This window comes from Hyla sarda, chromosome 4 (assembly GCF_029499605.1).
Source record: "Hyla sarda isolate aHylSar1 chromosome 4, aHylSar1.hap1, whole genome shotgun sequence".
Taxonomy (NCBI): domain Eukaryota; kingdom Metazoa; phylum Chordata; class Amphibia; order Anura; family Hylidae; genus Hyla; species Hyla sarda.
In genome coordinates, this window is record NC_079192.1 from 50,340,685 (window position 1) to 50,363,612 (window position 22,928).

The window sequence follows — 22,928 nt, forward strand, 5'->3', positions numbered from 1 at the left end:
TTCAAACAAGCTAAAACTACTCAGGGAAACAGTATTAGGTCACTATGGCGTGGGGCTAATCCACATCCAAAATCTATCATGAGATTGAAAATCCGCAACAGAAATTCCGAGGTATGCCCTCGAATTTCTGATGCAGATAAGCGACCTAATACAGTAATAGAATAATCTACTTCATACTACTAATAATAATGGATTTTATTCAGAAAACAATATAAACAATAAAATCTACAAATGATATATTAAATATAAAAATATATTCCATTTCCGCTATTTATCTATTATACTAATATGTTAGTAATACAAGGGACATAAACAGTTATATGTATTAATAAATATAATTTTTATGTATAAATTTTTTTAATAAATAAGTGTGAAACCTTTTAAATGTTCCTACCTAGAATAATCTACTAGGTAGAAATCATAGTAATTATATTAGAATATTTCAATACTAAAAATAATGTATTACTAAAAATAGTAAAATCTACTATGAGCAAAGTTTAATTAGTAAAAAATAATATACTAATTAGTAATATTTATATAAGCTCATCGAATAATCTACTATTGTACTACTACTTTATTACTACTAATACTGTGAAATATACTAAAAATGAAAACGTAGAATTAGAGAATCCTCTCCAAAAACATTTGAAAAAAAACACCCTCTTACCCAGACTAGATTTTCTGTGACTGGACTACTACTGCCACACTGCTGTACTACGAATACTACTCTGCTGTACTACTACTACTACTACTACTACTACTACTACTACTACTACTACTACTACTACTACTACTACTACTACTACTACTGCTGCCACACTGCTGTACTACTACTACTGCCAAACTGCTGTACTACTACTGCCACACTGCTGTACTACTACTGCTACACTGCTGTACTACTACTACTACTGCCACACTGCTGTACTACTACTACTGCCACTACTACTACTGCCACACTGCTGTACTACTACTGCCACACTGCTGTACTACTACTGCTACACTGCTGTACTACTACTACTACTGCCACACTGCTGTACTACTACTACTGCCACTACTACTACTGCCACACTGCTGTACTACTACTGCCACACTGCTGTACTACTACTGCCACACTGCTGTACTACTACTGCCACACTGCTGTACTACTACTGCCACACTGCTGTACTACTACTGCCACACTGCTGTACTACTACTGCCACTACTACTACTACTGCCACACTGTTGTACTACTACTACTGCCACACTGTTGTACTACTACTACTGCCACACTGTTGTACTACTACTACTGCCACACTGCTGTACTACTACTACTGCCACACTGCTGTACTACTACTACTGCCACACTGCTGTACTACTACTACTGCCACACTGCTGTACTACTACTACTGCCACACTGTTGTACTACTACTACTACTGCCACACTGTTGTACTACTACTACTACTACTACTGCCACACTGCTGTACTACTACTACTACTGCCACACTGCTGTACTACTACTGCCACACTGCTGTACTACTACTGCCACACTGCTGTACTACTACTGCTACTGCCACTACTACTACTGCCACACTGTTGTACTACTACTACTGCCACACTGTTGTACTACTACTACTGCCACACTGCTGTACTACTACTGCTACACTGCTGTACTACTACTGCCACTACTACTACTGCCACACTGCTGTACTACTACTACTGCCACACTGCTGTACTACTACTACTGCCACACTGTTGTACTACTACTACTGCCACACTGCTGTACTACTACTACTGCCACACTGCTGTACTACTACTACTGCCACACTGCTGTACTACTACTACTGCCACACTGCTGTACTACTACTACTGCCACACTGCTGTACTACTACTACTGCCACACTGTTGTACTACTACTACTGCCACACTGTTGTACTACTACTACTACTACTGCCACACTGCTGTACTACTACTACTACTACTGCCACACTGCTGTACTACTACTGCCACACTGCTGTACTACTACTGCCACACTGCTGTACTACTACTGCTACTGCCACTACTACTACTGCCACACTGTTGTACTACTACTACTGCCACACTGTTGTACTACTACTACTGCCACACTGCTGTACTACTACTGCTACACTGCTGTACTACTACTGCCACTACTACTACTGCCACACTGCTGTACTACTACTACTGCCACACTGCTGTACTACTACTACTGCCACACTGCTGTACTACTACTACTGCCACACTGTTGTACTACTACTACTGCCACACTGTTGTACTACTACTACTGCCACACTGTTGTACTACTACTACTGCCACACTGTTGTACTACTACTACTGCCACACTGCTGTACTACTACTGCCACACTGCTGTACTACTACTGCCACACTGCTGTACTACTACTGCCACACTGTTGTACTACTACTGCTGCCACACTGCTGTACTACTACTGCTGCCACACTGCTGTACTACTACTGCTGCTGCCACACTGCTGTACTACTGCTGCTGCTGCCACACTGCTGTACTACTGCTGCTGCTGCCACACTGCTGTACTACTACTGCTGCTGCCACACTGCTGTACTACTACTGCTGCTGCCACACTGCTGTACTACTACTGCTGCTGCCACACTGCTGTACTACTACTGCTGCTGCCACACTGCTGTACTACTACTGCTGCTGCCACACTGCTGTACTACTACTGCTGCTGCCACACTGCTGTACTACTACTGCTGCTGCCACACTGCTGTACTACTACTGCTGCTGCCACACTGCTGTACTACTACTGCTGCTGCCACACTGCTGTACTACTACTGCTGCTGCCACACTGCTGTACTACTACTGCTGCTGCCACACTGCTGTACTACTACTGCTGCTGCCACACTGCTGTACTACTACTACTGCTGCCACACTGCTGTACTACTACTACTGCTGCCACACTGCTGTACTACTACTGCCGCCACACTGCTGTACTACTACTACTACTGCTGCCACACTGCTGTACTACTACTACTACTACTGCTGCCACACTGCTGTACTACTACTACTACTGCTGCCACACTGCTGTACTACTACTACTACTGCTGCCACACTGCTGTACTACTACTACTACTGCCGCCACACTGCCGTACTACTACTACTACTGCCGCCACACTGCCGTACTACTACTACTACTGCCGCCACACTGCCGTACTACTACTACTACTGCCGCCACACTGCCGTACTACTACTACTGCCGCCACACTGCCGTACTACTACTACTGCCGCCACACTGCCGTACTACTACTACTACTGCCGCCACACTGCCGTACTACTACTACTACTGCCGCCACACTGCCGTACTACTACTACTACTGCCGCCACACTGCCGTACTACTACTACTACTACTGCCGCCACACTGCTACACTGATACTGCCGCCGCCGCTACTGCCGCCGCTATTGCCGCCGCCGCTACTAAATCCAATGTGAAACAATGTCCAGCTCTCCCTATGTAGCCCAAAGCGTCTCAGAACGGACTGAACCACTTCCATACAATATTAAAACAAACAGGATGGTCCAGCGCTTGTGTTGGTAAAATAGAGAGGCTTTTATTTAACAGATACAGGTACAAACATCGTGACGCGTTTCAGCTGCTAGTTTACAGCCTTAGTCATACAAACAGATAAAACACACTAACGTTTCTTAAATAGGAAAGGAAGAGGAGGGGTTATCAACTAAATAACAAATTCCACCTGTTCTAGGTGTGTAACCTCCTCCACTTCTCAACCCTCTCACGTGACACTCCTACTCAGGAATACTACAGAAAGAGTACACACTCTATAACCTCATTCACACACACAAAGAAAAACGCATAAGGTTAACGGATGAAATCCCGGAGTTAAATTCAACCTTATGTTAGAGGACGGCATCACTCTCTGAATAATAATGAACGTAGGCATAAAAAAAGATATAATAATATGCGTTCAAAAACAGAGAGTGATGTCAGTCTCCAACAAAACACAGATTTCAGCTGTAATTACTAACAACTAGAAAAGGTGAATTTAACCAGCTCCATTGTAAAAGAATGTGTGTGTGTGTGTGTGTGTGTGTGTGTGTGTGTATATATACGGTATATAGATAGATATATTATATAGAGAGAGATAAATATATGTATGTATGTGTATATATATATATATATATATATATATATGTGTATATGTATGTGTGTGTGTGTATTACCAATATATTGTTCATTTATCATGGTGAACACCCTGTTTAATTGTAATTCCTGGCAATGGGAAAAAAAGATTTATGGGAAACAGAGCCCTAAAGTGAATGAACATAAAATAAAACCCATTGTTTTTTTTCTACACCCTATAGTCGGGAGTTTAAACATATATTTTCTATTATACAAACATGTTTGCCCATGGTATTACATGATCCTGCCTACACGGGAGTATTTGAAGGTGGATAGAAATGTGTATCTAGAGGAGCCAGAACAATAGAGCAGAGAATCTCACCAGGTTTATTCAGTGATAGAGCAAATAAATGCAATCCAGAAACGAAATTCAAGGGCTCCAGATCCACAAAAAATGGGAGTTAAAAAATTCTAATTTTGAATCCATAATGCTTTAAAATCCAAAAAGGACAAAGACAAACATAATGTGCTCTGGTGAGTTAGGAACCCACATCAACCGACGCGTTTCGAACAATAATGTTCTTAGTCATGGCATGAGACCCTCACACTGTGCATGGTTTTTATATACTGAGGTGTTCACCCTCATACAAACATAGCTCCATCTACTGCAGGTGGAGCTTCTTCTGGCTGGAAAGGCTTGTAACAAATTATCCCAGAAGAAAGCGAACTTAAATTGTATTCAAAAATAGTAATTTAACATAGCTTCAAGAGACACTGGGAAAAACAGTACATGCACTGTATATACACAAGACCCAATTCAGCAAAGTATCAAAAAAATTTATACTGGAACGTACCTGTAATTCACACTCAACGGACACCCTGTATAAAATACTAATGTCCAACAAGCTTCTCTTTTCAACAAATTTTCGAATTTTGTTGAAAAGAGAAGCTTGTTGGACATTAGTATTTTATACAGGGTGTCCGTTGAGTGTGAATTACAGGAACGTTCCAGTATATAGAAATTTTTTTGATACTTTGCTGAATTGGGTCTTGTGTATATACAGTGCATGTACTGTTTTTCCCAGTGTCTCTTGAAGCTATGTTAAATTACTATTTTTGAATACAATATATATATATATCAATAAATATATTATAAAAAAAATATATATATTAAAATTATAATGTGTGTGTGTGTATATATATATATATATATATATATATATATATTAAAATTATTATGTATATATATTAAAATTATTATGTATATATTTATATATTAAAATTATTATGTATATATTTATATATTAAAATTATTATGTATATATTATAATAAAAAAAAATATATATATATATAATATTCTTTACAATGGAGCTGGTTAAATTCACCTTTTCTAGTTGTTAGTAATTACAGCTGAAATCTGTGTTTTGTTGGAGACTGACATCACTCTCTGTTTTTGAACGCATATTATTATATCTTTTTTTATGCCTACGTTCATTATTATTCAGAGAGTGATGCCGTCCTCTAACATAAGGTTGAATTTAACTCCGGGATTTCATCTGTTAACCTTATGCGTTTTTCTTTCTGTGTGTGAATGATGTTATATTGAGTGTGTACTCTTTCTGTAGTATTCCTGAGTAGGAGTGTCACGTGAGAGGGTTGAGAAGTGGAGGAGGTTACACACCTAGAACAGGTGGAATTTGTTATTTAGTTGATAACCCCTCCTCTTCCTTCCCTATTTAAGAAATTTTAGTGTGTTTATCTTTTTTGTATGACTAAGGCTGTAAACTAGCACCCGAAACGCGTCACAATGTTTGTACCTGTATCTGTTGAATAAAATCCTCGCTGTTTTACCAACACATTGGACCATCCTGTTTGTTTCACTACTACTACTGTACCTGTACTATTGGCACTACTGCTGTCACTTGTACTACAGTATACTAATAGAGAATATAACAATACGAATTGTATAATATTACTAGTATAGTAACAATAGAACACTTTTATGCCCTGCTTTCAGCACAGACTATTATGTCATTATCTTTTTATCGGGAATCCAAGCCATGGTTAACAGCAGTGTTTTCCAGCAGTGTGTCTCCAGCTGTTGCAAAACTACAACTCCCAGCATGCCCAGACAGCCAAAGGCTGTCTGGGCATGCTGGGAGTTGTAGTTTTGCAACAGTTTGAGACACACTGAGGAAAACACTGGTTTATAGTGTACAGATTCTTCCAACCCTGATATGAAAATTTCACATTTGTGGGACGCATAGTTACATGTAACTTACTGTGTTTCCTATAGAAAACAGTATTAGGTCACTAGGACGTTGGGCTAATCCATAGCCGAAACCATGGCAAAATCTATGATGCAGAGATTGAAAATCTGCATCAAGAATCAGATTTCTGATGCAGATAAGCCACTTTTTTTTTTTTTTTTTTTCAAATGGAAAAATCTAAATCTAAAGTCTAATAGAATAAACTACTCCTACTAATAAAAAGGATAAAAAGTAAATAATAGAAAATAAAAATGTATAAAAATAAAAATGTATAATATAATAAAATAAATATATATAAATAAAATATATAATTTTATTTTATTTTATTGATATTATTAATTTTATTTATTATAATAAAAATTATAAAAAAAAATAATAATAAAAATACTAAAATAATAATTAATTGTCTTAGGAATAAAGTCTACTGCGACAAACAATACAATTTTATACTATTAGCGGTATATTAATAGTGGGCCAATAATAACAGAATAATCTGCTGCTATTAATAGAATATTCCTCTGTCATGTTTTTCATTACATTTTGCACCAGGAACAACTCCCCATCATGCCCACTTAACGTCTCTGCTGGGTTTTACAAGCCCTAGATGTCATTATAGTCTATGGGGGACGATACCACTGTTCGGCGTGCATCATGGCCTCTGTATACATCCAATAAAAAGACATGAAAAAACTAGCCGTGAATGCAGCCTGATGGGTTTATAGTTGATTTCAGCTCGTGGTGAGCGTATAAATAGTTCTGCAGTTTCCTGTTGGCGTTCCCCTGGTCTGTGTGGTCATACATTAAATAGCAGGGTGCCTGAAATAACCCTACATGTACGATCTATACAGTAGCTGTTCCCGAAATTAAATTTTTATCATAGAAAGCTAAATAAGATAAATAAGACTCGTTGCCCACAGAATGCCCATCTGTGCCCATCGTCCGCCATCAGTACTGTCCACACTTACTGCCCCTTGTAGTGTTAGGGGAGGAGTGGGCTTTATATAGCCCCCAGGGTAGCCACTCGTAAAGATGATACACACAAAGACAGCTGGCACTGCTGACCCACGCTGGCTATTTCAGGCCGATCGTCAACGTCCCTGTATCTGTTTGTTTTTTCAGGACATTACTAAATTTTATGTTTTTTTTTCTGTCTATTTTTGGATGAGTTGAGGAGGATTCCTTTCTCTCTCCCATGACCATAGCCTTCACTTGGGACCATAAATGGTCAACAAATATCGTGGATCGACCCTAACTGAGAGCAGATGGCGGCGGTATCTGGGAGAGAGAACATAGAAGAAGCTGAATAGTCAAGGGGCACAAGAGGGCAAGGACTTAGAGAAATGTATGTTGGCTATGGGAAGTCACTGACTCATCCTCTTGTCCCATCGTGTTCTTTTCCTAAAAATAAAAAAAAAACTCAGGTTTTCCCATCAATATGGAAGTCCTCAGCTTTTCCATAGCCCTGAATTGCAGATGCCAAAATGTTCTTAGGTCAAGTACGAAGAGATTCTCTTTTATAGGAGCTTTGAAAAGTTGTGTTGTTTCCTATTGGATTTTACCTCACTTTCCAAAACCAGATAGAACTGTTAAAAACAATTTGACTAAAGAGACTGCACCACTCTTATGCTCGGTTCACACTACATTTGTAGTGTACTGGTGCCGCTCCCGTACCCCAGCCGGATCTGTCCGGAACCCCATTCAATTCAGTGAGCCGACCGGAGTCAAACGCCGACTCCGGTTGGCTCATTTTTGACACGTATACAGTTTTCCCACTGAACCTAAAACTGTAGTATATCATAGTTTTAGGTCTGGTTAGAGAACTGTATACATGGCAAAAATGCACATATTCCCAGGGCTGGGCTGCAATTCCAGACACTGCCATCAGTAAGGGCCGGTTCACACGTTTCTCAGAACCTCATTCGTTTCAATGAGCCGACCGGAGTCAAACGTTAACTCTGGTCGGCTCGTTGAAATGAATGGGATTCTGACAAATGTACTGTGAACCGGCCCTTACTCATGGCAGTGTCTGGAATTGCAGCCCAGCCCTGGGAATATGTGCAATACCAGGTACGGCTCATAGACCAAATATTAAAGGGGCTATCCCACCAACAACACTCTTCTTATCTACATGGTATGATTGCTGGGGGTCCAACTGCTGGGACCCCCAATGATTCCAAAAACAGTGGTCCTGAGTATCTGATGCAATAGTGTCATTCATGTATGCACACTGCCATTATGGGACAGTGCTTGGCTGCCTTCAGTAGTGCCATAGACAAGGTGCAGTGTGGCGGTCATGTATGCACACTGCCATTATGGGACAGTGCTTGGATGCCTCCAGTAGTGCCATAGACGAGGTGCAGTGTGGCAGTCATGTATACACACTGCCATTATGGGACAGTGCTTGGATGCCTCCAGTAGTGCCATAGACGAGGTGCAGTGTGGCAGTCATGTATACACACTGCCATTATGGGACAGTGCTTGGCTGCCTTCAGTAGTGCCATAGACAAGGTGCAGTGTGGCAGTCATGTATACACACTGCCATTATGGGACAGTGCTTGGCTACCTCCAGTAGTGCCATAGACAAGGTTCAGTGTGGCAGTCATGTATGCACACTGCCATTATGGGACAGTGCTTGGCTGCCTCCAGTAGTGCCATAGACAAGGTGCAGTGTGGCAGTCATGTATACACACTGCCATTATGGGACAGTGCTTGGCTGCCTTCAGTAGTGCCATAGACAAGGTGCAGTGTGGCAGTCATGTATGCACACTGCCATTATGGGATAGTGCTTGGCTGCCTCCAGTAGTGCCATAGACAAGGTGCAGTGTGGCAGTCATGTATGCACACTGCCATTATGGGACAGTGCTTGGCTGCCTTCATTAGTACTATAGACAAGGTACAGAATGGTGGTCATGTGCGCACAATGCTGCTCCATTCAGAGAAGAATCGTGACACCCATTCTTGAGGTAGTCGGGGGTCCGACTGCTGCTGTTGTCCTGTAAATTGGAAATATGTGGTGTCTCCTTTTAAGAAATCCAGATTATGTTCCAATATGGGCATACAATAGTGTATGTTGGGGCTCCTTCAGTTATATGTATGCTATGCCCTCATGAATGGCGCCAAAAGTGACGTAATCTCAGAGATGTATGTAAATGGATCATATTAGGTATTTAAGGTTAACCTAAAGAAATTTAACCCCTAATAGTGATTTTCCAATTTGCCTTCCAGGTCCCCTCTGTAATGTAAAGGTGTCGCCCTGTGCATCTAACCCTTGCCAAGCCGGAGGTATCTGCCAGGTTATGGACAGTGGCTTCCGATGTGTCTGCCCTGAGGACGGAGGGCCTCGCGATTCCCTGTGCAACCCCACTCAACCGTGTGTACCCAGGTGCAGTCACGGGACGTGCCGAAAATCCAACGACGGGTAAGGATGGTGTCATGTGAGCCCTAGAGCTTTCCTGAAAAGTACTGTGTAAGCATTGATTAGATCAGTGCTTCCCAACCAGGGTGCCTCCAGCTGTTGTTAAACTACAACTCCCAGCATGCCTGGACAGCCTTTGGCTGTTTGGGCATGCTGGGAGTTGTAGATTTGCAACAGCTGGAGGCACCCTGGTTGGCAAACACTGTTTCATGTCATGTGGATGGTCGTCATATTTGATGTCCAGTCCACATTGCGTTAATAGCCTTATCGGTGTGTGTAGTCAACAAGAAAGTTCCATTCCCTGACAGCAAGCAGTGCTTTTCAAAACTGTAAGAAATTGAAGGGAAAAAACGTATTTAACGTTTTTAATCATTTTAGTAATGAATAAACTTTTTTTTTTTTTTTTTTTTTGTTCTTTTAATCTCAGGTATGCTTGTGACTGCCACCCAGGCTGGCATGGCAGGTCATGTGACAGGCGAAGCACAGACAGCTGTTTCGGCACTTTTTGCCAGAACGGTGGAACCTGCATGGTGGACCACACCGGAGTGCCTGTCTGCCGCTGCCGTGATGGGTTTATAGGTAATGTCACCATCTATGATGCTTTCTATTCCAGAATGCAGATTTTGTAAGGACTTCTAAATTATGTAAGGCACGGAGACTAGTACATGGCGGTAGATTATAATGCTAAATATAGCACTAAATTGTGGTCGCCCAACTTTCTCAGTCTGTATTCAGATCAGGCTCTTTATTCTTATATTTTTCTATTTTCCAGGAAATTTGTGTGAGACCAATATCAATGAGTGCGCCCCGGCCCCCTGTCTGAATCAAGGGACGTGTGTGGACGGCATTGCGGGATACAGCTGTTTGTGTACACTGCCATACACAGGTATGATTTGGTTAATCTTCATTGGACTGATCACCCCATTAACTTCTCACTATGTTTCCCAACCAGGATGCCTCCAGCTGTTGCCAAACTACAACGTCCAGCATGCTGAGAGGTGTAGTTTGGTAACAGCTGGAGATACACTGGTTTAACATATAGGGAAAAAGGTCCCACTGTTTGAACCCCAGTGATCAGCTCTAATCTGAGGGAAACCCTGGCAGTAAGTGTTCAGTAGTCCTGCAGCGCCACCTCTGGAGAAATTAAGTATTACACAGCCACTTTGAAACTGTTGGGCTGGAAGGGCAATTTCATGTGTGCTGATAAAACCAAACGTTACATTATTATTGTTGTTGTTCTTGTTTTGTTTTATTTTTTTTTAATATATATTAACTTATATATTTTATTATGGATAATCATGCTAATTATAATGTAATTATAATTTATATATTACCAATGTAGAATAATTACATTAATTATAATAATTTTAATAAAATAAATATAATTAAAGTAATAATAAAAATCATTATTATAAAATAAAAACATTTTGGTCCCTATTTTCAGAGATCTGGGCTCCCTTTAACTCTTTCTTTTTCTTTTAAAGGTCAGACCTGTGAGACCCTGCTTGCCCCCTGCAGGCATGAGCCCTGCCATAATGGTGGAATCTGTACACCGACCCCAGACTATGAGAGCTTCACCTGCACATGTCCCCCTGGCTGGAATGGTAAGTGAAATGTAGGACAAAGATATCATTTTAAAAAGTAATAATTCTTACTACCTATCTCATGTTTTACTCTGCATAAATATAATACAAATGCTGTAAAAATATAGACTATAAAAAGTACACCTAAAAAAAAGTAAAATTGCTCCTTTAGTCATTTACTGAGAAAAGGTATAGTCCCCAACCATTTCAGTTCCTGGCTAGTTTTCTGTTCTGTAATAGTCCATGCATAGGCCTTGTCTATTCCATTCCTCCACACAAATAGCAGACTCTATTATAGTAAAGACCTCAATGGGATTTCTTATCATGTAGATTCCTCCCCTATCCAGTTATACACTCATACACTGATGTACATAAGGGAACTGAAGGGTAACACATGTGTAGTATAAAGTGTCCCAATATCTCTTGGTATAGGTGATTCTTGCGACAATGATGTGAACGAATGCAATCAAAACCCTTGCCAAAATGGCGGCCAGTGCACCAACCTTCCAGGGTCCTACAACTGTGGCTGCAGACCAGGCTACACCGGGACGGACTGTGAGACGGATATCAATGACTGTGCACCCAGTGAGTCACTCGTTCATCCTGCAGCGTGCTACAGACGGAGGCCTTTAGTCCTCCTGGCAGACGCTAAGCTCTCTTTTGTCTTTTCCTCCTAGATCCCTGTCTTAATGGCGGCTCCTGCAGAGATGGGATAAACTCCTTTTCCTGCACCTGTCTTCCCGGATTCACAGGATCAAGATGCACGAATGAAGTTAATGAATGTATAAGTAACCCTTGTCGCAACGGAGCGAGCTGCCTGGACTACGTAAATAGCTATGTGTGTATTTGTGCACCTGGCTACACCGGACCATTCTGTGAGAACAATGTACAGGACTGCACAGATAGGTAATCCACACGCCGGGTCTTATTTACTTCTTATCCTACATCATTATTTTTATAGTATACAATAGCTGCTTTATTTATTTCTTGCTTTCTTACTCACTTTTTTGCTTGCTTTTTCCCCCTCTTGCTTGTGTACTTTTTTCTGTCAGTTTTGCTTACTCTTTCTTCCTCTTAGTTTGTTGGCTTGCTCTCTCCCTTGCTTGCTTTCTCACTTGTTTGCATTTTTCCTTGTTTGCTTTCTTGCTTGCTCCCCGTTATGTTTTCTTGCTTGCTTTCGCACTCTTGATTTCCCGCTTCCGTCTTTGCTCACGTATTCACATGTTTTGTACTTTAGTTATACAAGGTGTCACATCACAGGCAATCCCTTTTGATATAAAAGCCACTATGGTTTGCCACCAGAAAAACTGTAAAATCTTTTAATTTTCTTGATGAGTCTGCTCGCAGGTGCCCTTCATCAGCAGCACCTACCTCAGGGGAAATGCAGTATTACATGTAGCTATTAAAGGGATACTCCAGTGGAAAACATTTTTTGTTTTTTTTAAATCAACTGGTGCCTGAAAGTTAAACAGATTTGTAAATTACTTCTATTTAAAACATCTTGATCCTTCCAGTACTTAGCTGCTGTATGCTCCACATGAAGTTCTTCTCTTTTTGAATAGTTCCTTTCTGTCTGACCACAGTGCTCTCTGCTGACGCCTCTGCTCATTTTAGGAACTGTCCAAAGCAGGAGATGCTTGCTATGGGGATTTGCTCCTACTCTGGACAGTTCCTGACATGGACAGAGGTGTCTGCAGAGAGCACTGGGGTCAGACAGAAAGGAAATTCAAAAAGAGAAGAACTTCCTGTGGAGTATACAACAGCTGATAAGTACTGGAAGGATCAAGATTTTTAAATAGAAGTAATTTACAAATCTGTAACTTTTTTCAGGGGAGTACCCCTTTAAAGTAAATGACACTGCATGTGATTTGTCTGGACCAGGCTGTCCAGAGCAAAAGCTGCTGCTCGTTCTAATAGGCCATGTGCCCAGCCCTTTGCTATGTTATTAAGAACGCCTTTGCTTTTGTGCATGGGCTGTAAATGGTAATAGCTCAGACCCCCAGTCACTGGAAGGCCTAGCCTGAGTCAGCGCTGCATCACCTATAAAATCTGGTGGGCCTGGACCAGCATCTAATCTAGTGAAGTCGGTTTACCGCTCTTTTCCAACATGCCATGTTTGATTTCACCTACCTGTTCATGAGGAGGTAAGCTGCTGCCAGAGGAGTCTGACAGTGGCCTACCCTCCCTCCTTCCTTCCATTCAAAACGCATCCACACTTGGTCAAGCATACATTTATATGAGACAAATGGGCAACATAGCTAATGACCAGTCAACCTAATTTTGCATTTGCATCATATGTGTATGGCCATCTTAACCAAAGGCTAGATAAATAATCTGGCATCTAACCGGATGGGATCCATCATAATGCACTGAAACGGTTTAGTCTCTGCGTCTTTTTTTTAATATAAAATAAAAAAAATTTTGGTAGTTTTAGATGTTAAATTTCACACTTGTGGCTAAAATAAGATTCCTTGGCACTCACTGTTACTTCATTTTGTCAATTTCTCGACGCGTTCTTTGTTTAATTCTCTGTTCCGTCTTCTGCCCGCAGTTCATGCTTCAATGGTGGTACGTGTGTGGATGGCGTCAACACCTACACCTGTATCTGCCGCCCCGGCTTCACGGGATCTCACTGCCAGCATGAAGTAAATGAGTGTGACTCCCACCCCTGCCAGAACGGAGCCACGTGTGTGGACAAGGTGGAGTCCTATCGCTGCATCTGTCCTAATGGATACACGGGGACACAGTGTCAGGTGAGACATTATACACCGTATGTGTGGGCACAGTCTTGGGCATTGTATATGCTGGGGGTTTATTTGGGAACTGGATCAGAAACTCGGATCATTTTATGTATTTTAAATTTTTAAATACATTCTCTGATGCTTTTTTTCTTGGAGCTTTCTTCTTTCAACTAACTATGAATGAGTAAGGGAAAGGAAGTTCCTATCCCTTATCTCTATGCAGCCATTTTTTACAAAGGGATATCTTTCAAGGGGCTTTTAAGTGATCATTGTAAAGATCTCTTAAGATATGTTTCACATGTCTATTCTAGAATATAAATGCTGTTAGCTTCACTTCTAGACATACTCCATTCATTGCTGTATGGCGCAGAATAGGAGAAGACTTGAATTACTCAGGTCCTGTACTTCCTCCCTGCTCACAATAGGTGTGGAAGGTAAAGAATGATAGATTCCAAGAGCTTGCTAATATAGTTTGAATATTTTACCCAAATGGGGATTAAAAGGTGTGGTCTGCAGTGGGAACATGCTGGCTAATAAAGTCCTGTGATTACAGCAGCCTCTGCATGTATGTAGAAGTGTTTCTGATGGGTGAAGGGGAGGATAGACAAGTATAAAGTGAACCAGAAGGCTTATAGAAACAATATAATATACCAGGTTACAGTTTTGTTTTATTTGTGAAATGTGGGGTGCAATGACAGGGGCTTCCTGTTAGTGAATTGGTAGGGAGAGAAATGAAAAATGCTCCAGAACGCGTTGTACATGAGTCTCTAGGACTGTTTTTCCAAACCAGGGTGCCTCAATCTGTTGCAAAACTACAGCTCCCAGCATGCCCGGACAGCCTTTGGCTGTCCGTGCATGCTGAGAGTTGTAGTTTTGCAACAGCTGGAGGTACACTGGTTGGAATGCACTGATCTTAGAGCACACCAAGTGCTGTAATACTGCCCCCTATAGATGAGAGCATAATACTGAGCACTGCAGAATTTTTCTAACTTATCAATTTGCTTTACGGTTTCAGAGTCTAGTGGATCTGTGTCAGAGTTTTCCATGCAAAAACGGTGGTCGTTGTGCACAGAATGGTGCTTCTATCCAATGCGACTGCCCTCCAGGATGGGCAGGAATTTACTGTGACGTGCCCCGTGTCTCTTGTGAAGCGGCAGCCAGTAAAAAAGGTAAGACTGAGAGATGTCGGCATTCGTGGTCGAGCGTGGCGTTGGTGCATCTAGTACATCCTTGCAATTCTCTTTTTGTATTGGTATCTTAGGTGTCCGTGTGGATCAGCTTTGTCTCTCGGGAGGAACCTGTAGAACTACTGGCAACTCTCACAAGTGTTACTGCAGAGTGGGCTACACCGGAAGCTATTGTGAGACCCCCATCAATCAGTGCGACCCGGACCCCTGTCAGAATAGAGGCTCGTGTCATAGCTACCTGGGTGGATACGTGTGTGAAGTGAGTGGAGCTGACATGCTTGGCTTACTACTTGTATACAGTATGAGTTACCATAACTTATTCTGCCATCTTTTCCTGTTTAGTGCCCAGCTGGATTTGAAGGAAAGAACTGCGAGATTGACATAGATGAGTGCCAGTCCCATCCCTGCCAAAATGGAGGGTCCTGCATTGACTTGATTGGGCGCTATATCTGCTCCTGTCCTCCTGGCACCCTCGGTAAGGACAGTTTGCCTCTAAAACCCCTTGAAGGACATCTGTAGTGAAAAACGTATCCACAGGATAGGGGATAAGTGTCTGATCGTGGGGTGTTCCGACCGCTGGGACCCCCTGTGATCTCCCGAAAGGGGGGGCCCTGGCATTGACGCGCTGTGTGTTGGCTAATGTGCGTAGTGTAGAATTCACTGAGCTCGGCGGACTCGTCCCCCCTCCATACAGTTCTATGGGGGAGGCACGAACTCTGCATCCCACCTCTCCCATAGAGATAAATGGAGTGGGCGTGTCGGCCACAACGTCATGCTGCGGCAGACACTCCTCCTGCATGGGAGAGCTGCTGCAATGCCGTGGCCCCGTGCAGGAGATCGCAGGGAGTCCCAGCTCAGACACTAATCACCTATCCTGTGGATAGGGGATATGTTTTTTGCTGCAGATTTCCTTTAAGCACCAGGCATACTATTGCTATGGGACCTTGTGTTCATAGCCACGTAAATACTTGTCTGTATGAGGCTCTGGATTCTCTCCTAAAATCCTCCCCGTCTCATCATATTTTACAGGAGTGCTTTGCGAGATCAATGAGGACGACTGCTCCACCCTCACCAATACAGGACAGCCGAAGTGCCTGAACAACGGGACCTGCGTGGATAAAGTCGGTGGCTACCGTTGCAATTGTCCTCCGGGTTACACTGGCGAGAGGTGTGAGGGCGACATCAATGAGTGCCTGTCTGGGCCTTGTGTTACCCACAACACCCGTGACTGCGTCCAGATGGCCAATGACTATCAGTGCATATGCAAGAATGGCTACACTGGTAAGAAATAAGAGATGTGCTGTAAAATTCTTTAATCCAGCATCTGTTAATCTGAATGACATCCTCACGTCTTGGCAGTATTGTGATGGTTCCGGAGAGAATAATCATGGCGGCATGTAGATTAATATTTAATATAGGAAGTGTGTAGAAGGCTTTTACTTCTTCAAATATAGAGGGTTTTTACTAATACACTTATAGTAATTTCTATGGACCCCCCCCCCCCCCCCCTTTATCTGTCACTAGTTGGGTCCCAGATTAAGGGAGTTGTATTGTAATTACATCATATTGTGTCATAGACATGGACTAGTTGCGTTTAGAGGTTATCCCATAATTGGCTATTTGGTGTGGGGCCGACTAAGATTCCCACCGATCACAAGAAAAAAAGGTAAAATGTCCCCTGGAATGAACAGTACACCATGCATGGCCAGAGTTTATTTATTTTCTATGAGGATTACCAGTGCTCAGACCCCCACCAATCGGCTAGTTATCCCCTATCATATGGGTAGGGATAACCACATTAAGGCCACCTATACACTTTAGAGAGGTTGGTTGAACCTGTTTGAATCCATTTTGTGTATGGAAGTCTGCTGGCTCTATCAGGGGCGAGTTTTGAAAGATAAGCCACCACCTGAGGTTGCCTGACACCAGTTTACTCCTCTCTCTCTCTCTCCATTATAAACACATGCACGCTCTGCTAAGAGGAGTGTGCACATGCATGGTAGTCGGGAGAAACAGCTTTATGTTGAAATAATCAGCCGATATTGAAAGTGTAAGTTCGCTTATACTGGCAGCAATGTTGTAGGCTATATGCTAGTATAACTAAGCTGTATGTGTCGTCTTTCAGGTCGCCGATGCCAGAGTGTGGTGAATACCTGCGAGTCCCGTCCTTGTCATAACGGCGGAGTTTGTCGGGTGACTGTAAATACCCCTCTTGGCTACATTTGTCGCTGCACCTCAGTAAGTACATTTCCCTTTTATAGCCATCTGTATGCTGTACTCTATGTATGTTTTATTGCTGAACATTATGGGGGAGATTTATCAAAAACTGTGCAAAGGAAGAAGGATGCAGTTTCCCATAGCAACCAATCAGATCGCTTCTTTCATTTGAGAGACCTGTGAAAATGAAAGAAGCGATCTGATTGGTTGCTATGGGCACCTGCACCACTTTTCCCTCTACACAGGTTTTGATAAATCTCCTCCAATGTGCATCATTCTATGAAATATCAAGCGTCCATTTTTTGTTTTCTCCCAAACTTATTTTCTTCTGATACAAGGCTCCAAATCCCCTGCATTGACATAGTGTATGGCCACCTTTAGGCTTTAAATCTATGTCTGCTAAATGGGAGGCAGCAGCTTACATAGGGTCGGAAATCCAACACTCCTGACCCTTTTCTCAATTGACATTATCTGTTGGGGAGGTGGTAGGCCGCCATAGACCAGTGTTTCCCAACCAGTGTGCCTCCAGCTGTTGCAAAACTTCAACTACAAATTGTAATTTTTCAACCGCTGAGGTACACTGGTTGAAAAAATACGGCTTTAGACAGTTGTCAGCACCCACTGAAAATGGCGGGCTTGGCCGACTTTAGTCTAAGGCAGTGTTTCCCAACCATGGTGCCTCCATCTGTTGCAAAACTACAACTCAGCATGCTGGACGTTGTAGTTTTGCAACAGCTGGAGGCTTCCTGGTTGGGAAACACAGGTCTAAGGTGTATGGGCACCTTAACACTCAGATAATACAAGATGGTGCAAACCTCTTTCTACTATTACAAGTTCAACAGACTTAATATTTTTTTCTCTTCTCATTTTTTAGGGTTTTACTGGTTCCTCTTGTGAGCACCCAGTGAAGTCCTGCAGAGACCTGACCTGTCCATCTGGCTACACTTGTGTCCCTTCACCTCAGGGCCCTCGCTGTGTTTGCCCGCCTGGAATTGATTGCCGTCTTCTCAATGCCACCATGATGACTCCTCGACTAGCCTCTTGTTCCCCTTCTCCGTGTCAAAACAACGCCCAATGCGTGCATTCTCCCAGCTTTCCCTACTTCAGTTGCATTTGTCCCCCAGGCTTCTTAGGCGCACGGTGCGATAGAAAAGCTCCGATAGTCAATTTCCCACCCCCGGCTCCAGAATGTAGCCCGCCTCAATGCCTTAATAAAATTGGTGATGGCCATTGTGATAAGGAATGCAGTTCTAAGGAGTGTCAATACGACGGTGGAGATTGCATCTTTAAAAGAGATGACCCGTGGAAGAACTGTCCCCGACAAGACTGCAGGGCCCGCTTCAACAACTCGCAGTGTGATCCCCAGTGTACCACGGCTGAATGCCTCTATGATAACTTTGACTGTCGAGGTGGAAGCGAACGCAGCTGCAAGTAAGTCATTGACTTGAAGCAGGGAGGTGGAGGAGGTGTAGCAGGAAGGGGGAGGAGGCGGAGCAGGGAGGTGGGAGGTGGAAATGAACGCAGCTGCATGTAAGTCATTGACTTGAAGCTGGGAGGAGGAGCAAGGACAGGGAGGAGGCGGAGCAAGGACAGGGAGGAGGCGGAGCAGGGAGGCGGAGCAGGGAGGAGGAAGTGAACGCAGCTGCATGTAAGTCATTGACTTGGAACTGGGAGGCGGAGCAGGGAGCCGTAGGAGGAGGCGAGGCAAGGGAGGTGGAAATCATTGACTTGAAGCTGGGTGGAGGAGCACTTAGGCGTAGAAGAAAGAGGAGGCAGAGCAGGGAGGTGGAAGTAAACGCAGTTGCAAGTCAGTCATGGATGTGAAGCTGGGTGGAGGAGCGATGTATGATTGGGATGGCAAAGGTTTGGTTGAAGGAGGGATCGATAGGTGACCAATGACTTGCAATCTAGAACACACAACCTCAATGTTGATCCATATAATCTTATTTTTTATATATATATGTTTATTTTTTGCTTTTAGCCCAGTCTATGAACAATACTGCAGAGACCATTATGGAGATGGCCGCTGCGATCAAGGATGCAACTCTGAGGAATGTGGCTGGGACGGTCTTGACTGTGCCGGAGGGCGAGATGGAGAACAGCTAGCAAATGGAGTGCTGGTCATAGTGGTTCTACTTCCACCTGAGCAGCTCATGAAGGAAAGCAAGTCATTCCTGCAGAGGCTGAGTGCCATCCTGAGGACCACACTGCGATTCCGTGTGGACGAAAACGGGCAGTACATGATTAAACCCTACCGGAAAAGCCAGACATCAGAACGACGTGTGAGGAGGGAGCTAGATCATGATATTATAGGGTGAGTACAGTGCTAGGCTATGTATATAGTTATGATCTCGGGAGGAAATAAAGGTGCAGCCCCGTTTATATTACCTTTTGTGTACAGGTCTGAGGTTTCCCTGGAAATTGATAATCGTTTATGTAAGAAACAAGTGGATGAAAAGGAGATGTCTGAATGCTTCCCTGATACAGACAGTGCGGCGGACTACTTGGCGGCACTTAATGCAGTAGACATGCTACATTTCCCATACCCACTGAAATCTATAATAAGTAAGTCATGTAAACAGAGAGGGGCTGGACATGAGGGCACAAACCTAGATGCATTACAGGGTTGGTATTTCTTACACAATTGTCCATATTTGTTATCAGGTGATAAAACGAAAGAAGAGTCTTCTGCTTTCCATCTGCTGCCACTAGTAGCAGTGGCAGGACTACTGGTTTTAGTTGTGGCCGTGTTGGGTGTCCTGGTGTCTCGTAGAAAAAGAAACCATAGCACTCTTTGGTTTCCTGAAGGATTCATCTTGAAGAAGGAAAGAGACCGCAGGGAGCCTGTTGGTCAAGATGCACTTGGACTCAAGTAAGGACAGGCCTAAATGTTGCTATCTTGTGTCCATGGTCAGTTATGTTACTATTCTCATCTTGTCAATGTCTTTCCAGGAACATTGCCAAAGCTGAACGTCTCATGGAAGATCTATCTGAAGACTGGACGGAGACAGACTGCCCTGAGACTAAGAGACTCAAGGTAAGTCAGTACAGCTCACTGGACCCTTTTACTCCACCAAGTATTAAAGGGGACTATCCATGATTACAAAAACATGGTTGCTTTTTTTTTTTTCTCTCCAAAAAATGGCCCCACTTCTGTCCATGGGTTGTTTAAAGGGGTACTCCCCCACCCCCCCCCCCCCTTAGACATCTTGTCCCATATTCAAAGGATAGATGTCTCATCGCGGGGGTCCCGCCGCTTGGGATCCCCATGATCTCCCTACTGCACCAGGCATTCCTTTTAGAGCGTCTGGTACAACGCTGGAGGCTCGTGACGTCATAGCCACGCCTGCTCAATGCAAGTCTATGGGAGGGGGCGTGACTCCCATAGACTTGCATTGAGGGGCGTAGCTGTGACGTCACGAGCTGGTTGTGACCGTGACGTCATGAGCCTCCGCATCGCCAGTCATCTGGCACGGAGCAATGTTCGCTTGGTGCACCGGATGTCTGGGGTGCCGCAGCCAAGATCGCAGGGGTTCCCAGCTGCAGAACCCCCGCGATCAGACATCTTATCACCTATCCTTTGGATAGGGGATAAGATGTCTAGGGGCGGAGTACTGCAACTTCACTCAACTGAAGTAATTGTAACTGAGCTTCAATAGCATATCTGACCTGTGGATGGGTGTGGTGCTGTTTTTTAAAGAAATTTGCCATGTTTTTATTCGCTTAGACAATTAAAAAAAATATATATATTTACTTGAGAAAATGTAAATATAACTCGTTCTGTTTTACTTTCAGACTGAGGAGCTTTCACCGTGTCGCCAGGACCCCGTTGATCCACGTCCCTGGACCCAGCACCACTTGGCGGCTGCAGATATTCGCCTTCCCCCAGCTACAGCGTTGACACCACCTCAGGGTGACTATGAGAGCGATGGCATGGACGTCAATGTTAGAGGGCCGGGTGAGGATGCAATAGACTCATTTCTTTACATAGACTCTTCCTGACTTGTAACATTTAACGCTTTTATCGATCTAGACTTCAGTGAATCAATTTTCACCTGCTGGTAAAGTTTGTAGAAAAAAGACATACTATATCATCCACTCCTTCCTATCATATATAGATCAGTAGGGGGCAGTAGTCAATATCTCCTCAAGCCCTTGTTATCTTATAGTATTATGCTGACTGTCTTGTTTTTCACATGTTCTAGACGGATTCACCCCACTTATGCTGGCTTCCTTCCTTGGAGGTGGCCTGGAGCCTGAATCACAAGAAGAGGAGGAAGAAGGGGAGGTTTCGGCTATCGCTGACCTGATTTGCCAAGGAGCTTCTCTCGGGGCTCAGACAGATCGGACTGGTGAGACAGCGCTGCACCTTGCGGCTCGGTATGCCCGGGCAGATGCTGCCAAGAGGTTGCTGGATGCCGGTGCAGACCCCAATGCACAAGACAACACAGGCCGCACCCCGCTGCATGCAGCTGTGGCTGCTGACGCACAAGGAGTTTTCCAGGCAAGTCCGAAACAGAGGCCAAAACTAGATTTCGATTTTATTGTTTCTGACTTGGTTTGGGGGGAAAAATACCTACTGTAACCAATCTCATAGCAGTTTTTTATTTTCTTCGGCATTGCAGATTCTGATCAGGAACCGCTCCACAGATCTGGATGCTCGAATGGGCGATGGTTCCACAGCGCTAATCTTGGCTGCCCGACTAGCAGTGGAGGGTATGGTGGAAGAGCTGATAGCCTGCCATGCCGATGTCAATGCCGTCGATGAACTTGGTTAGTATTGACATTTAATTATATTCATTCATTTTAGTTATTATTGTGGTAGCTTTTTCATTTTCTTCAGAGCAATATATGATGGTTCCCCTCTATCTCAACAGGTAAATCCGCTCTCCACTGGGCAGCGGCTGTCAACAATATTGAAGCTGCTGTGGCTCTGCTTAAGAATGGCGCCAATAAAGATATGCAGGACAGCAAGGTGAGTGTGTAGGAGTACATATATTTGTAGATTAAAAAAAATGTAAGGCCTGATTATTGTCTAATGCAGTGTTTTCCAACAGGGGTGCCTCCAGCTGTTATAAAACTACAACTCTCAGCAGCCTTTGCCTGTGCGGGCATGCTGGGAGTTAGTTTTACAACAATTGGAGGCACTCCTGTTGGAAAACACTGGTCTAATGCGTGTATGGAGGCCTCCCAACTCTCCCTCAACTAAAGGATTGAGCATGTTTGATTTCAACATCCCCAGAGGTGTCTGGCAGTGGCTGCCCTCCTTTTCCTATTGAAAACACATGCGCACTTGGCCAGGCCAAACATGCATGTGTATAGAGGAAATGGGACAAATAGCTATTGAAGTTATATGGTTATCTTTTAATAGTTTGACAAGCATTGAAGTTATATTATAATATTATC

General features: G+C 43.3%; 1 protein-coding gene across 1 annotated transcript in view; it reads left to right on the top strand.

Annotated features, from left to right (window-relative positions):
- NOTCH3 (notch receptor 3) overlaps positions 1-22,928 on the top strand; it is a 76,805-nt gene that overhangs the window by 50,719 nt on the left and 3,158 nt on the right. The window contains exons 13-33 of the mRNA XM_056570865.1: positions 9,605-9,797; positions 10,222-10,373; positions 10,567-10,680; positions 11,279-11,398; positions 11,810-11,962; positions 12,055-12,283; positions 13,929-14,130; positions 15,134-15,287; positions 15,380-15,564; positions 15,648-15,780; positions 16,335-16,586; positions 17,431-17,543; positions 18,397-18,953; positions 19,504-19,836; positions 19,924-20,087; positions 20,187-20,394; positions 20,475-20,559; positions 21,318-21,480; positions 21,728-22,026; positions 22,148-22,295; positions 22,400-22,497. Of these exons, the coding sequence (XP_056426840.1) occupies positions 9,605-9,797; positions 10,222-10,373; positions 10,567-10,680; positions 11,279-11,398; positions 11,810-11,962; positions 12,055-12,283; positions 13,929-14,130; positions 15,134-15,287; positions 15,380-15,564; positions 15,648-15,780; positions 16,335-16,586; positions 17,431-17,543; positions 18,397-18,953; positions 19,504-19,836; positions 19,924-20,087; positions 20,187-20,394; positions 20,475-20,559; positions 21,318-21,480; positions 21,728-22,026; positions 22,148-22,295; positions 22,400-22,497 (4,055 nt within the window). The remainder of the gene's footprint in view (positions 1-9,604; positions 9,798-10,221; positions 10,374-10,566; positions 10,681-11,278; positions 11,399-11,809; positions 11,963-12,054; positions 12,284-13,928; positions 14,131-15,133; positions 15,288-15,379; positions 15,565-15,647; positions 15,781-16,334; positions 16,587-17,430; positions 17,544-18,396; positions 18,954-19,503; positions 19,837-19,923; positions 20,088-20,186; positions 20,395-20,474; positions 20,560-21,317; positions 21,481-21,727; positions 22,027-22,147; positions 22,296-22,399; positions 22,498-22,928) is intronic.